Consider the following 16,958-nt stretch of genomic DNA (forward strand, 5'->3'; position numbering starts at 1 on the left):
GCGTTCACTGCCAAAAACTCCTCCCCCCGGAGATGAGAAACGTAGCAAATATAAGTGTGGCAACATAGGCCTGTATACTATTCGAGAGAGACCCAGATAGGGAACTTGCCCTGCATGCGTGAGAGGACAACACGAGCGCCATCATTTAGTGGAAGGAAATGTTGCAGAAAGAGTGTTTCCTGAAGCTTTTGCTTTTGGTGGTGAGTTTGGTGGTTGCAGCTTCTGGTGCAGACAAATTCAGCAGACAGGACTTCCCTCCTGGCTTTGTCTTTGGTGCAGGCACTTCAGCTTATCAAGTGGGTCTTCAATCTCTCTCTCTCTCTCTCAATAAGCAGTTGGGTCTTCAATCTTGAATCCATGATTCTATCTGTGTCATCCCTTTGTTTATGTAGATTTTTGATACTTGTTTACATTATCACTGAACATTGTTCTCTCTTTTCCTTTTTCAAGGTTGAAGGTGCAGCAGACCAAGATGGGAGGACTCCAAGTATATTTGACACCTTTGCCCATTCAGGTAAATAAACCCTATCTCCTCCCTGATAAGCATGACCATTCTTTGGGAGAAAGGTTCTTTGAATTCTTCAAGCATTTTCAAATCTTCAATGGGTAGAAGCAAGGTTCTTTGACATGTTTATCTGTGGGATTTGCTGCACTTACTTATAAGAGAGTGTTTTCACATGATATACTTGATTGGCGTCCAATCCATGCCGCGAGTGATTTGGTGCTTAGAAATCCCAGCATATATTTCCTTCGAACCCGGCCTTTGATCGAATTTCTATTTTTCTGATAAAGGAGGGCAGTGAGGAAACCGAAATTTTATGGCATAATTAAAGTATTTGCTCACACAAAGACCAGGAAAAATGTAAACACAATCGTTATCGGCTCATGTCTAGAAAAGCAGTACAAGTTCCGTTGCCGAAAGCTTGTAAACAAGAGAAACAGCAGATCATACAATTACCTAACATATGCTGCATCTTTATTTTCATCACCCAACTTGAATGTTCGATTTCCCCTCAAAACTTCAGGAATAATGGGTGGAGCCAACGGCGATGTTGCATGTGATCAGTATCACAAATATAAGGTACTCCAGGACTAACCTCAGCTAATGGTTTCTGCTCATGAGGCCTCAGCTATGGGTCTAACTGTCTAATTATCATTTTCATGAAATAATCTGTGTTTTCTACTCATTTCTGACGTCAACTAGATGGTCATGAGCGACCAACTATCCAATGAGGACATTATTTGATAATAGTCACATGATTATCGTGTGCTATACCCAATAAATGCAATGCAGGAAGATGTCCAACTCATGGTGGAGACTGGTTTAAACGCGTACAGATTCTCCATCTCATGGTCGAGGCTCATTCCAAGTATGATCAATCATGCCGCACTTTTATTCTTAAGAAGAACGAGCTTTTTCGGATGTTATATCCATTGTGTTTCTTGTTCTACTCATAGATGGAAGAGGATCTATCAATCCTAAGGGCTTGCAGTACTACAACAACCTCATTAACGAATTAGTCAGCCACGGTCATCACCATTGGTCCTTTGCAGATTAAATTGCCGTTCATTTCCCAATTTTAAAAGCATTTTTCCTTTAATATTAGAGGCAGATGTCTCTAAAGTGTGATGGAAAGAAGTAATTTGACGGGTAATGTGAAGGTTTGTAATTAGCAGGCATTCAACCCCATGTGACACTACACCATGTGGATCTGCCGCAAGCTCTTGAAGATGAGTATGGAGGATGGATTGACCAAAAGATAGTGTAAGATTATTAGTCCTGGTGGATTCCTTTTCATTCCCTCTGGTTGGTTGTTTGAGTCCTTGATGATGGAAGTGCAAGTTAGTTCAGTGCCAATTGATAAACGTTTGTCGATGCAGGAAAGATTTCACAGATTATGCTGATGTATGCTTCAGAATGTTCGGGGACAGAGTCAAGTACTGGACTACCTTCAATGAGGCCAATGTTTTCGTGCTGGCAGGTTATGACAACGGGCTTTTGCCGCCAGTGCGCTGTTCGTTTCCATTTGGATCTTTTTTTAACTGCTCCAAAGGCAACTCTTCCACTGAGCCTTACTTGGCGGCCCACAATATATTGTTAGCACATGCGTCGGCTGCTACACTGTACAGGAAGAATTACCTGGTAAGCTTCTAGTTTTTCATATGTCAACATTTGGTTGACTTATAAACGGCATGATCTCGACTAAAGGAAGCTAAAAAATTGGAAGACCCTCCTAAAAGCTTCTGATTCCTAAAGGTTTGTGTGGTCGCAACAAGTTCTTGCCCTTGCCTGCTTTAGCTGTCTTTAAGTCTGCTGTATTCTTCTGCATAGCGTCTTTGATTTGGAACAGCTAATGTCTGTGTCTTCTTAATTTGGACAGATCTTCATGGACTCGACGATTAAGAAATGAATTCACCATGGTGCTTAAGATACATATATTTCTATTTTATGTTGCAGAACAAACAGAAGGGATTCATAGGGTTCAACCTTTTCTCTTACTGGTTCATTCCTTTCACAAACAAAACTGAAGACGTCCTCGCGACACAAAGGGCCAATGACTTTTATGTGGGATGGTGAGTTCAAAATCTAAGTGAAATCCATCTCTCCATAACCATCCTTTTAGCATTGACTAGCTTCAACTAATCTTTCACCTTTGTGTTGCGTTGCTATGATCTATATAATGGTACTTACTACTTTCTTAAATCTAGCTTTTAGATAGGAACCTCCAGTTCATTGTCTAATACTCAATCAGCTTTAATGGTTCTTTATTTCTTGCCATTGCAGGTTCGCAGGTCCCCTGGTATATGGGGACTATCCGGATGTGATGAAGAAGCATGCAGGATCGAGACTCCCTTCCTTCACTGCTCCCGAATCCGAAAGAATCAAGGGTTCAATTGACTTCTTCGGAATCAATTTCTACAATGTAATGCACATCAAGGACAATCCTGAAGTCCTAAAGATGGAGCCGAGGGACTACAATGCAGATATAGCCGTCGAGTTGATATGTACATGTTCTTTTTACACATCCGATATTAGCCCATGTTTCCACTTGCTTGTCCAGATGTTAATTCTTCGAGACCTACCTAGTACATATGCGGAGCTAAACCACGGTCAAACTAAACGTCTAACCAGTGTCTAAAGAATGTTCAAAGCCACGAGCTTCGGCATGCTGAATGAACTAACCTTTTGGTTCAAAATTCTTGCGCCTGACCTTGTTTTATGCGGCAGTTGTGCAGGACAACACATCGTCACCTTCGGTCGAGGTAAGAGTTTATTTGTGTGTCTGTATTGCCTATTCACTTTTTTGAAGAGAGTGTGATTTGTGAAGCGGTTTCAGTTTCCTGTTACTCCATGGGGTCTGCGGGGTGTTCTGAACTACTTCAAGCAAACTTATGGAAACCTTCCTATTTTCATCCATGAAAACGGTCTCTCTCGCTCCCCTATTTTCTACCACTGGCGCAGTTCACATGGATAAGCTCATATAAAGCTGCCATTACCTCTTCTCAGGTCAACGCACGCTGAGGAATGCTACGCTGGAAGACTGGTCAAGGGTGAAATCTTTGCACGGATATATCGGTGCTTTGCTCGACTCTGTGAGGTATCTGCTATCCTGTAATGAAAGCATCCTATCTAGTACTAGCCGAGGTGCTTATTAGTTGATGTAGTGTGATGAGATTTCTTGTGCATGAAGGAACGCATCGAACGTGAGAGGCTACTTCACGTGGTCTTTGCTAGATCTCCTTGAGCTGTTGGATGGATACGAGGCAGGCTTCGGCCTGTACTACGTGGACTTGGATGATCCTGAGCTGAGAAGATACCCGAAGCTCTCAGCTCGGTGGTACTCGCACTTTCTGAAGGGAGGGAGTGTGGGCTCTGATGGCTTCGTGGAACTCGAGAGGAACTTATCATCAACTTACACATCTGCTGAAGACTTCAAGTGATATAATCTTTTGTTACACATGACCAGCCAAATCAGTTTATACATAATTGCTGAAGGAGAAATTTGCTCTTTCATGAAGTTTTCTACCTTATACAGAACGTCATATTCTTCTTATGCACTTATCAGCACGTCTACATTCCTGATTGTATCTACTATACAACTTTGGCAGGTATTTAGTAGTTCAATTCAATAAAAAGTATCGAGAAGAAGAAACTAGTCGTTATAGATAGCAAATCCATCTTTCATCCTTTTCAGCTGTCTTCATCAAGCACGAAATCATATTGACTCAGACATCCATCCGGACTGAACCGACTGTACTAAAGACGGTGAGATGCCATTAAATTTCCCAGTTTGGCTTCTCAAACCGACAATTCGACCTTAAAAATAAGAAATTATTCATCATGATGCACGACACAAATTCCGAAAGAGTAAATCACAATTAGACTCCTTTCTGTACTGCAATGTGCACAAACAAGAAGGCAAAAAACTACACAGTATCGACAGAGAGTCTTTATTTTCCCGAATCTGTATATCTGCAATCCGGGCCATCCCGCACATCGATTTGAGTGCCGAACGGGCTCAAACTCGAGATGCAATCTCAGCATGTTCTCTAAAGCGTTCACCTTTCTGCAGCTTAGCGGGAATGTTGCTAAGAACAAAATTCAGGCCAAAAATATCCTGAGCACTATCATCAGTGTCTAGCAGAAAATCAATGGTTTGTAGCACAAGTTTCCTATGAGGGTCTTCAGCAAATAGAACTCCAACTGCAATTTGCCTATTCCTTAATCGATCAAGATGCTTTTCACCAACAGGGCAATTTGTAGTTTCTTGAATGCAAGCCTTGTGGTCTCCTCTATTTAAAGGAACTTATTGGTATGTCTTTTAGGAAAAGAAGCATCCTAAATTTTCAAACATGTTCTTGACAGAGTTTGTTGCTAGTTGCAAATTGCAATCAGCACATCCCAATGAATAATGGTTTACATCTGCTTATATTTACTAAAGATTAGGGCTAGAAGAATGTTCCCTTTTGTACTCGTCAATAACACTTCCCCTTGTCTCTGTATTTGCCATTTGGCGGACGCACGATATAGTTTTGCCACGTGACCCATGTTCGACCGGTTCCCTTAATCATATGATGTAGTCGAAAATTGTCTCGTGATATCAAATATCGTGGAAAAACACATAGCTGTATAAAGAGTTATTTTTAATATTTTAGTAAAGTTACTGTCGAGTTATTCATGTCATTTTGAGGAATACGGACACCATAAATGTCATAACTTTCATATAACGCTCACATAACCCTTCACTTTGTCTATTTATTTGTCATGTGGCAGACACGAGATGTAATTTTGGCCATGCGACCCAACCAATAACTTTAATCATATAATATTGTCGAAAACCGTCTCGTAGTATCAAATATCGTGGGAAAATATATAGCTATGTAAAGAGTTAATTTTTAATATTTTAGTAAGGCTATTGTCGAGTTATCCGTGTCATTTTGATATCTTAAAATTGAAAGCGTCAAAACTGTCGAATCATGTTGGATTCCAAGCTAAACGGCGCTCATGTCTGCTTATAATGCTCAAGTTTACTTACGTAATAATCTCACACCCTCTTTGAATAATATGCATGACGTTGCTTCAACAAGAGCCGTGGATTCGCCTCCGGGGCTTGCCCGATTCCATTATGGACGGTTGTGATTTCGCCGAGGAGTTCCGTGCAGTCCAAACCGAAACAGATGGACGGCGAAATTGTGGACACATATCTATATGCAAGGAGCCAATGAAAGTAATGCGCAAAAGCTTGATAGAGCAAGAAAGCCAAGAAACTTCAGATTAACAACAAGTCTCTCTGTCTCTGTCCCGCAATTCGAATCCGTCACTTCTCTTTTCGACCTCTACTTTTTTTGGTAAATTCCTTTCCTTTCCTGCACAACAACCCGAAATATCCAAAAGATAAAAAAGCAAATGAAAATAATAGATGTTATGACCCAGAGAAGATAGACGTGCTTGTGGTAATGTGCGACTGCAATCTGTGAAGGAGACCCAGATAGAGGACAGAGAAGATGGTGAAGAAATTGGGTTCCTTGTTGCAGCTTCTGGTGGTGGGTCTGGTGATGGCGGAGACGGTCTCTGGTGCTGATGAGTTCAGCAGATATGACTTTCCTCCTGGCTTTGTGTTTGGTGCTGGCACTTCCGCTTACCAGGTCTGTGCTTGCTCACTCTGTTTCAATGTGTTAATGTGAGTATGTGTGTAGAGAGAGAGAGAGAGAGTAGAGTTTGATTGAAACTGTGGAATTTGGAAGGTTGAAGGAGCAGCAAATGAGGATGGGAGGACTCCAAGTATAATGGATACCTGGGCTCACTCTGACTCAGGCTAGTCTCTTTCCTGTTATATTCATATGGTGATCTTCTGTCACATGAAAATCGCCATAGTCGTGTTGCTTATTTTCAATATGGGTACTCCTACTTTATTTTTAATGGGCAGGAGAATATTTTGAATGATCTTCTTGGAAAGTTTCACTCCAGGCCTCCAGGGTGAGGTCAGGCGAGAATACAGTGCTGCAAAGTTAATGTTATGATCAACTTGGGGTCTGAAATTCGATTTTGGGTTTGCCAAATTTAACTGCACCAAAAGCCTTGGCTCATAAGATTCCCCAAGACCCTCTACTTTGTTAATTTTTTTGTTATATCAGTGAAATTTCTTGATTATTTAAGAAGAAGTACTCAACTGAGCTCAGCTTTAAGCAAGTCGAAAACATTTCAGGATGATATTTGAAGTTTGAACACTGAACAGTAGAGTGGAATCATGTACTAGACTGTCTTATGGGACTTTAGAAAAGTTGTCTCTTTGGCACATGAGTTGTCTTTTCAGTTTTATGCTTCAGTTTGGTGGAGTCTGACCGAACTTTGAAGTCCTTACGAACAAGGCCGGGCATCTAAAGTAACTAAATTTCTCGAATCATTTAAAAGCAGTGAAAAGAAAAATAGTTGTCATGATTCTGTAAGCAGGTTCCATGTTTTCATTGCTAAAAGCCCCGAAAATTCATTACTAGGCAGGCATAATCTGTGGGTTTTAAGGTTTTTTTTCTGCTAATTGTCTGGTTTTCCATCTTGCAGTGATTACAAGTGGAGCTAATGGAGATATCGCCTGTGATCAATATCACAAATACAAGGTACTTACCATTCATCTCGTTACAATTTGATACCACGTATTTTCTCACTACTGTTAGATAGTGATCATAAGTGGTTAAAAGATAACTTAGATTTGCTTCATTATGGATTAATGTACCGTCGCAAATCCTATTTGATGTATGTGATGCAGGAAGATGTCCAACTCATGGCAGAAATGGGCTTAGATGCATACCGGTTTTCCATCTCATGGTCGAGGCTCATTCCAAGTATGACCAACCACCCGTTAACTACAGCTTTTCTATTCCAAATGGTGCATCTGTTTCTTATCTCTTCCGTCATTTGCTCGTATTTCTTCTTTTAGATGGGAGAGGCCCTGTGAATCCGAAGGGATTGCAGTACTACAACAACCTCATCAATGAACTAGTCAGCGATGGTGATAGCCCAAGCTCGTTATACGCATGCTAATGTTATCTTACGCCCCGTTTTTTAAGCAGCTTTCCTGTATATTAGAGAAGGAACTACCTCAAACGGACGGTAACAAAGTAATTTTCACATGCAGGGATTGAACCGCACGTGACCCTACACCATTTTGATCTGCCACAGGCTCTTGAAGATGAGTATGGAGGATGGATAAGCCAAAATATCGTGTAAGATTGCTAATCCCATTGACTCCTTTTGTTTTTTTCATTTCGTTTTATTACGGCTCATATGAAGCGCCGCTTGATGCATGTCGGTGCAGGAAAGATTTCGTGGAATATGCAGATGTATGTTACAGAATGTTTGGAGACAGAGTTAAATACTGGACAACCTTCAACGAGGCCAATATTTTCTCAATGGCTGGTTATGATCTCGGGTTCCTGCCGCCGACTCGTTGTTCTTCTCCATTTGGATACTTTAACTGCACCAGAGGAGATTCGTCATTGGAACCATACTTGGCAGCTCACAATATCTTATTGTCACATGCATCGGCCACTAGACTGTATCGGAAAAAATACCAGGTAATAAGTTCTAGTGTTGTTTTTTTTTTCTTTTCACGCTGTTGGCCAATGTGATGTTAAGGAACTTTCCCTAAGTCGACCTCAGTAAAAGAATCCTGCTTTTGGTTTCAACCTATACCTTGTAATCTTATTCAATGCGAGATTATATGCTGGCAACACATCACAGGTTTCGTTTCTCTCATAATGTGAAGGATATAACCCAGTAAAAACAGATAACCTGTCGCGCCTAATGATGGCTTTTCTGATTCTGTGCAATGCAGAACATACAGAAGGGATATGTAGGGCTCAACCTTCTGAGTTTCCACTCGGTTCCTGCCACAAACAAAACGGAAGACGTCATTGCAGCTCAAAGGACCAATGACTTTTTCATGGGTTGGTGAGTGATGGATATACATGTGATCTGAATCTATCAATCTAACTTGAACCGGGTGCTTGACCTCTTAATTGCAACACCAACAATTATCTATGGAAAACTAGTTAAGTAATTTCGAACCTGCACCGCGGTTTACCTTTGTTTTTCTTCTTGAGAGTAATTCCTCAGTTTGAAGTTGTAATCCGGTAGAAATCAAAACGGAGTTTTGTGTGATATATTCGTCGCAGGTTTGTGGAACCGCTGGTGCATGGGGACTATCCTGAGGTGATGAAGAAGAATGCCGGGTCAAGACTCCCTTCCTTCACTGCTCTTGAATCTCAAAGAGTCAAGGGTTCATTTGATTTCTTTGGAGTCAATTTCTACATCGCTACCTATGTCAAGGACAATTCAGAAGGCCTGAATATTGAACCGAGGGACTATAAGGCGGACATGGCTGTAGAATGGCAATGTATGTCCTCTTTTACCTATCAATCTTCACTTTAAGTGCCGCTTTGTCTAAACTTAGTATCTCAATCTCATATTGCTTTTAGCATCACAGTTCAGTTATAAATGGCCGTCTACGCATGCTAAACCGCATTCGATTTAAGGAAATGTTTCTTGAGAACTATCGATCGTATCAGGAACATTTTACTTTAGCACGAATTTACTTGAGAACTTCTCATCTACTCAAGAGTCTTAGTGGCTGACTTCTTCGTCCATGGCAGTTACGCAAGGGAATGCGTCATCTACGAACAGATTGTTACCCTCATTCGAGGTAAGAGTACATCGGTGCAGTGAACGATTAACTTTACCGAGAAGTGAAATTACTGACATGTCTGTTTCAGATTCCGCTTACTCCATGGGGTCTGCAAGGCGTGCTGGAGTTGTTCAAGCAAAATTATGGAAACCCTCCCGTTTTCATCCATGAAAACGGTCTCTCTCTCTCTCTCTCTCTCTCTCTGGGCAGTTCAAATATGATGTTGACTTCCAGCTTCCAACATAATTTTTTAATGCAATATGATCACACCAGTTCAGACTAGATCTTTCTTTCCACAGTTGATAAGTTGAACTAAAAATTATATAAGCAGACGGTTAACTCTTGAGTCTATAAGCTTCAATCAAGGAGACTAGCTCGATAGAGACGTTAACCAAGGAGAGAAAATGGTGACGCCGTCGTGTACCGAGAGAATAAGGGATCATATCGTTTCGACATTCTACTCAGGATTTTCTTTTCCTGGAGCGTGGTTACATAAGCGGGAACTTCCGGTTGTCTCTTTGCAGGTCAAAGGACGCAGCGAAACACGACGCTTGAAGACTGGCCGAGAATTCAATGTCTGCAAGAGCATATCAGTGTCCTCCTGGATACAGTGAGGTACACATCCTCAATGCATTGACCCCAACACCGTAACCCCACAACTCCAATGTGGATCTTTTTCTGACCTCTCCTTTTTCCCTTTGGCCTGTGAAGGAACGGCTCGAATGTGAAAGGCTACTTCACATGGTCCCTCCTGGATGTGTTCGAGCTGTTGGACGGGTTCCGGTCAGGCTACGGCCTGTACTATGTGGACCTGGACGACCCTGAGTTGAGAAGGTACCCGAAGCTCTCTGCCAAGTGGTACTCGCGCTTCCTGAAGGGAGGGGGCATCACTCCCGACGGTGGCATCGAGCTCAGCAGCAATTGGTCCTCCCTCTCTTCTGCTCAAGTCATGAAGTGAAACAGAATTCCCGGTTCCTTGAGGCGCAAGTCATCTTCTTGGGTAGCTTCCCTCACTATCAAGGTTCAGCTCAGCGCCGTCTCCACAGAGTCAAGGGATCTGCGAACGTGCTCTCTTTTGTCCAGTATTTTCCTCATCTGTACCTCGACTTGTCGCCGAGTGTGATTGTAGGCGATCTCTTTGAATTTCGCGATTCTAAAAGTCGGTCTTAGCATATGGAAAATAGATAAACGTACATGAAAAGAAATGCTTTGCAATGTTTGAGTAGGACCGTAGAGTGGTTTCGTATCGTTACATTCGTGTTGTTTTGCATTTATATCGATATCCAGAATTGGAATGGGTCCAAACTGTATTAAGATTCCAAGTTTGTTGTTCTCATGCCTTATCGCGCTTAAATTTATTCACACAATCTCACGCCCCCTTTGAATAAGATTGTCTTGTGGTTCTAGGGAAGTTCCTATCGTTCCCCCACACAAGAGCCGTGGATGAGGCCTTGGGGCTCGCCAACTCCTTTATGGACGGCTGTGATTTGGCCGAAGAATTCCCTACAGTCCAAACAGAAAGAGACAGGCCAAAAATGACCGGGCATTTTCCTCGGCTGTGATAGAGAAAGGAAACGTGGCAACATTATTAAGGAAAAATTTCAAATGAAAGCCTGAAATGTCTTTATTTTCTATAATAAAGGCTTAAATTGACCTTTATTTTAAATAAGGGCTTGAAGTGCCATCATTATTTGAAAGAAGGGTGTGAATAAGGACATTCTCGTCATTTATTTTTTATTTGTCTTTTATTTTCTTTGTTACCGCCGGCGAGAGCTTGACGACCCTCGATTGTGGCCGACCAAGGCGACTTGCCAGTCTTCCACTTGTGAAAAGAAGAAAAAAAGAGAATATAAATAAAGTAAATGACGAAAATGTCATTGATCCGGTCATTCTTTAAAATAATAAGGGAATTTCAAGTCATTTTTTGAAAAAATAAAGCTATTTCGGGCCAATTTTGCCATTGTCTAATGCATATGCATGGAGCCAACGACAGTAACGCGCAAGAATTCCTAGACACGAGGCTCGATAGAGCGACAAAGACGTCCAAGTCAAACGGGAGGACCTTCGACGAAAAAGACCAAGAAAACTCCAGGGCAATAGTGACAAGTATCTCTCCCTGTCCTGCAATTCAAATCCGTCACTTCTCTTCTCGATCTTTGCTTTTTGGCAATTGCCTTTTCCCGCACAGCAGAACAAAAATCTCCCTAAAAAGAGAAAAAAAAAAATGAAAAGGAGAGGGGAATGATAGATGTTATAACCAGACAAGAGAGGCACCGCGGACGTGATACATGCGCCCCCTGGTGCTGCGTGACTGTCATCTGTGAAGGAGGCCCGGATACAGGACAGAGAAGAAGATGATGAAGGAATTGGGTTTCTCGTTGCAGCTTCTGGTGGTGAGTCTGGTGATGGCAGAGATGGTCTCTGGTGCTGATGAGTTCAGCAGATATGACTTCCCTCCTGGTTTTACCTTTGGTGCTGGCACGTCAGCTTATCAGGTCTGCGCTTGCTCACTCTGTTTCAGTCAGGGTCATCGGTTCCCGGCCCGGTCCAGTCCCACCCAGGAACTGGGGAACGGACCAAGAGGACCGGTTCTCAATTTTTGGAACTGGGAACCGGACTAACTGACCCTGGGCGGTTGCTCATCCTTAGTTTCAATGTGTTCGCGTCTCTGTGTGTGTATAGAGAGAGAGAGAGAGACAGTAAAATTTGATTGAAGCTGTGGAATTTGGAAGGTTGAAGGAGCAGCGAATGAGGATGGGAGGACTCCAAGTATAATGGATACCTGGACCCACTCTGATAACTCAGGCTAGTCTCTTTCTTGTTAGATTCATATGATGATCTTCTGTCACATTAAAATCAACAAAGTCGTGTTGGTTTTTTTTCGTTTTTGCCAATTGGGGTACTCCTCCTTTAATTTTTATGGGCAGGAGAGTATTTTGCATGATCTTCTTGGGAAATTTCACTCCAAGGTGATGTCAGGAGAAAATACAGTGCTGCAAAATTGATGTTATGATCAACTTGGTGTCTGAAAATGGATTGTGGTTTGGCCAAATTTAATTACACCAAGGGCCTTGGCTGATTAGCTTGCCCAAGTCCCTCTCACCTTGATAATATTATGCACTATCAATGAAATTTGTTGATTGTTCAAGAAAAAGTACTCAACAGAGCTCAGCTTTTAGCAAGTTGAAAACATTTCAGGTTGATACTTAAAGTTTGAACACTGAACAGTCGAGTGGAATCATGTCCTAGACTGTTTTATGGGACTTGAGAATGGTCGTGTTTTCTCATTGGAAAGAACTCCTAAAATGTCGGGCCTATGGCTTGGCGAGTCTTCGGCACAAGAATTATCTTTTTCAGTTGGTTTTATGCTTCGGTTTGGCGGAGTCCAACCAAACTATGAAATCCTTACGGACAAGGCTGGACATCGTAAGTAGCTGAATTTCTTAAAGCATTGAAAAGCAGTCAAAGGTCAAATAGTTGTCATGTCGTGATTCTTTAAGCAGGTTCCATGTCATTGCTAAAAGCTCAAAACTTCATTACTAAGCAGGCATGAATTTTCGTGCGTGTGCTTTTAGTTCTGCTAATTATCTGGTTTTCCATCTTGCAGTGATTACAGGCGGAGCCAATGGAGATATCGCCTGTGATCAATATCACAAATACAAGGTAATTACCGGTCATCTCGTTACAATTTGGTATGTGGAAATTTTCTCGCTGCAATAGATAGTCATCATGAGTAGTGACCAACTAAACTAGATTTGCTTCATTTTGAGATTAAACCACCATCCCTCAATCCTATTTGATCAATGCAATGCAGGAAGATGTCCAACTCATGGCAGAGATGGGGTTAGATGCGTATCGGTTTTCCATCTCATGGTCGAGGCTCATTCCAAGTATGGCCATACACCCATCACCTGTAGCTTTTCTATTCCAAATGGTGCATCTGTTTCTGATCTCTTCTGACTTATGATCGTTTTTCTTCTTTTAGATGGGAGAGGCGCTGTGAATCCGAAGGGATTGCAATACTACAACAACCTCATCAGTGAACTAATCAGCCATGGTGATAGCCAAAGCTTGTTATACGCATGCTGATGTTATTGTATGCCTCATTTTTTACGCAGTTTTCCTTTATATAAGAGAAGGAACTACCTCTAATGGACTGTAATGAATTAATTTTCACATGTAGGGATTCAACCGCACGTGACGATACACCATTTTGATCTGCCACAGGTTCTTGAAGATGAGTACGGAGGATGGATAAGTCGAAATATTGTGTAAGATCGATCAATTCTTTTATTTTGTTCTTTTTCCTTTGATTACAGCTTCGCCATATGAAGTGCTGGTAAGAGGAATCGTTATCATCACTGGACTGATTCATGTCGTTGCAGGAAAGATTTCATGGAATATGCAGATGTATGTTTCAGAATGTTCGGGGACAGAGTTAAATACTGGACAACCTTCAATGAGGCCAATATTTTCACCATGTCCGGTTACGACCTCGGATTCCTGCCGCCGAATCGTTGTTCTTCTCCATTTGGATACTTTGACTGCACCAAAGGTGATTCATCATCGGAACCGTACTTGGCAGCTCACAATATCATATTGTCACACGCATCGGTCGCAAGACTTTATCAGAAAAAATACCAGGTAAAAGTTTTCGTGTTCTTTCCTTTTCTTCACACGCAGTTGATTGATTAATTGTTAGGGAACTTCCATTCAGTCGACCTCAGTAACATGATGCGCTAGTCTAATTCAATCTGAGATTTTATGCTGGCAACATAATGCGGGTTTCCTTTCTCTCGTCATGTTACGGAGAACAAAGTGAAAACAGATGATACATCATGCCGAATGGTCATTTTTCTGTTCCTGTGAATTGCAGAGCATACAGAAGGGATACATAGGGCTCAACCTTCTGAGTTTCTTCTTTGTTCCCATCACAAACAAAACGGAAGATGTCATTGCAACTCAAAGGGCCAATGACTTTTTCATGGGTTGGTGAGTGATCGATATACACGTGATCTGTATCTTCCTCCCTTCGGAATCAGTCTTATTTGAACTGGGTGTTTGACCTCTCGAGTACATTAGAGACGATTGTCTACGGAAATCTTGGGAAAGTAATTTTGGTTAAGAATGTCTTGTTCGTTAAGTAACTCTGCACCTGCCCTGGGGTTTACCTTAGATTTTTTTTTTCTTCTGCGAAGCTAATTCGTCGGTTTCAATTTTCAAGTTGTAATTCACTAGAAAAGCGAGACTGAGTTTTGGTTGTCTATCTTTGTTGCAGGTTCGTGGAACCGCTGGTGCGTGGGGACTATCCTGAGGTGATGAAGAAGAATGCCGGATCAAGACTCCCTTCCTTCACTGCTCTCGAATCTGAAACAGTCAAGGGTTCATTCGATTTCTTCGCGGTCAATTTCTACAGCGTATCCTATGTCAAGGACTATTCTGAAGGCCTTAACGTCGAACCGAGGGACTATAAGGCAGACATGGCTCTAGACTGGAATTGTATGTGCTCTTTTACCTATTCAATATCCGCCATGCCTTTGTTTTAAATATAGCATCTCGATCTCACATTGCTTTCAGCATCACGGTTTAGTTATTAATGGCCGTTGCATGCTAAATGACATTGAGCTTAGTAAAATATTTCTTGACAATACTCGATTGTTTCGGAAAGGTTGTACTTGCCACGAATTTTCTTGAAAGCTTCTCATCGACTCGAGAGTCTAGTGGCTGACTTCTTCGTCCATGGCAGTTATGCAGGAGAATGCGTCATCGAAGTATACATCATTACCTTCATTCGAGGTAAGAGTTTATCGGCACGGTGAATGATCAGTTAACTGTATTGAGAAGAAAGTGAAATTGCTGAAGCATTCTTTTCAGTTTCCACTTACTCCATGGGGTCTGCAAGGCGTGCTGGAGTTGTTCAAACAAAATTATGGAAACCCTCCCATTTTCATCCATGAAAACGGTCTCTCTCTCTCTCTCTCTGCAGTTTAAATATGATGTGGACTTCCAACTTGATGTTCGAACCCGATATTAGCACACTAGTTCAGACTGGGAGATCTATCTTTTCACAGCCGATGAGTCGAACCCGAATGAGTATAAGCACATGGTTAAGCAAGTCTCGAGTCTATAAACCTCCAATCAAGACATGTCATGAAATTATATTGTCGGAGCCTTGTTTGAGGAGACTAGTTCGATAGATCAGAGGAGTTAAACTGAGGAGAGAAAAGGGCTAAATGATCGTTTACCGAAAGATAAAAAGGACATTGTTTCGACATTCTACTCAGGTTTCCAGATTACAATTCCTTTTCCTGGAATGTGGTTACACGAGCAGGAACTTTCCGTTTGTCTATTTGCAGGTCAAAGGATGCAGCGAAACACGACCCTCGAAGACTGGCCGAGAATTCAATGTTTGCAAGAGCATATCAGTGCCCTGCTGGATTCAGTGAGGTACACAGCCTCTATGCATTGACCCCGACGCCGTAACCCTGCAACTCAAATGTGCGTACTTTACTGACCTTTCCTTCCCTTTTTGGCCTGTGAAGGAATGGTTCTAATGCCAAAGGCTACTTCACATGGTCCCTCCTAGATGTGTTCGAGCTGTTGGACGGGTTCCGATCGAGCTTTGGCCTCTACTATGTGGACCTGGACGACCCCGGGCTGAGGAGGTACCCGAAGCTCTCGGCCGAGTGGTACTCACACTTCCTGAAGGGAGGGAGCATCACTCCCAATGCCGGCATCGAGCTCAAGGGCAACTGGTCCTCCCTCTCTTCTGCTCAAGTAATGAAGTGAAATTAAACTCCTTGGTTCCTTGAGGCGCAAGTCATTTTCTTGGGTAGCTCCACTCGCTCTCCAGGTTCACCTCGGCATCGTCTCTCAAAAGTCAAGGAGCCTGCGAATTGTACTCTCTTTTGTCCAGTGTTTTCCCTCATATGTACTTCGACGTGTTGTCAAGATTCACGAAGCCTGTGCGAGAGCGGCGCGGAGGACTTGCTATCGAAGCAATCGAGTATGGCTGTAACTCTTTGAATTTTACCGTTCTAAAAAGCCGGTTTAAGCATATGGAACCGTTGCACTCGACTTTACAAGTTCCATTATGTCGTGCTAGTTGGTGTGGATGTCTGGTTGGATTCGAGTTTGGTTTGTTTTGTTTGAAATTGGGTCGATCTTGAATTGTGCAAGATTGCACAGTGTCTTAGCATCTTCTTGCTTCCTCAACCTCCAACGTGAAAAGCTATTGGGCTACGTACTTAAATCTTTTTTAGAGACTGTTTCATAGCTTTATCTATTTTTCGATTTAGCATAAGACAATATTTCATGGGTATTTTCGAGGTTTGTCTTTCCACTATATAAATTTATTCTGAAATTGTGAAAACAAGCAAAAAGGGGATAATTACAAAAACAACCTCAACTTTGCACTTCGTACGGAAAAAGACTTGTTTTGCTCTGCTGCACGTCCAAAATCTACGCTCCAAAAGTGAAATCAAATATTCAGGATTGGGCACTTCGGGAAAGAAAATGGCAACTTTATAAATTATCAGGAAGTACTTGATAGGAAGTGTAAAGTTGAGAACGAAATATTTAATATTTCCATACGGAAAATTTCATTGAATTCGCTGGCAACATCTTGAATTGGGAAAAATTGCAAACAAGGACCGATCTCGTTTTTTTTTTTTTTACCCCCTCCCCCTAATTTCGAGTTTTTCGAGAAAAAATTAGGGAAAAAAAAAGGAGCATGTTTGGTAATTGCAGGAAAAACAGAAATTGCCCTCTAACCAA

The 16,958-nt window shown here is 41.9% G+C and overlaps 1 protein-coding gene across 10 annotated transcripts; it reads left to right on the plus strand.

Moving 5' to 3' along the window:
• Positions 1 to 22: 22 nt before the first annotated feature.
• Positions 23 to 16,599, plus strand: LOC115735295 (beta-glucosidase 11-like). 10 transcript variants are annotated; one of them, XM_030666474.2, is made up of 14 exons: positions 11,493 to 11,677; positions 11,915 to 11,987; positions 12,790 to 12,845; positions 12,997 to 13,072; positions 13,168 to 13,239; positions 13,366 to 13,453; positions 13,568 to 13,826; positions 14,059 to 14,174; positions 14,461 to 14,681; positions 14,929 to 14,978; positions 15,057 to 15,144; positions 15,539 to 15,629; positions 15,725 to 16,014; positions 16,379 to 16,599. In XM_030666474.2, exons 1-13 carry the CDS (start codon positions 11,537 to 11,539, stop codon positions 15,969 to 15,971), a joined length of 1,578 nt encoding a protein of 525 aa, XP_030522334.1. In that variant the 5' UTR covers positions 11,493 to 11,536; the 3' UTR covers positions 15,972 to 16,014; positions 16,379 to 16,599. The 10 variants fall into 10 exon arrangements, with proteins under 10 accessions (XP_048139252.1, XP_048139253.1, XP_030522340.1 ...); XM_048283295.1 differs by lacking the exons at positions 11,493 to 11,677; positions 16,379 to 16,599 and adding an exon at positions 23 to 296 and having other exon boundaries at positions 15,725 to 16,372; XM_048283296.1 differs by lacking the exons at positions 11,493 to 11,677; positions 11,915 to 11,987; positions 12,790 to 12,845; ... (9 more) ...; positions 15,725 to 16,014; positions 16,379 to 16,599 and adding exons at positions 23 to 296; positions 6,247 to 6,316; positions 7,061 to 7,116; ... (8 more) ...; positions 9,707 to 9,797; positions 9,894 to 10,291.
• Positions 16,600 to 16,958: the final 359 nt, after the last annotated feature.

The sequence above is a fragment of the Rhodamnia argentea genome, chromosome 8, assembly GCF_020921035.1.
Source record: "Rhodamnia argentea isolate NSW1041297 chromosome 8, ASM2092103v1, whole genome shotgun sequence".
NCBI classification, from domain to species: Eukaryota; Viridiplantae; Streptophyta; class Magnoliopsida; order Myrtales; family Myrtaceae; genus Rhodamnia; species Rhodamnia argentea.

Coding starts and splice junctions, on each gene's coding strand:
- LOC115735295 (XM_030666474.2), top strand. CDS start 11,537: ATGATGAAGGAATTGGGTTTCTCGTTGCAGCTTCTGGTGGTGAGTCTG. Junction 14,979..15,056: donor CATCATTACCTTCATTCGAG/GTAAGAGTTTAT, acceptor CATTCTTTTCAG/TTTCCACTTACTCCATGGGG. Junction 15,630..15,724: donor GCCCTGCTGGATTCAGTGAG/GTACACAGCCTC, acceptor TGGCCTGTGAAG/GAATGGTTCTAATGCCAAAG.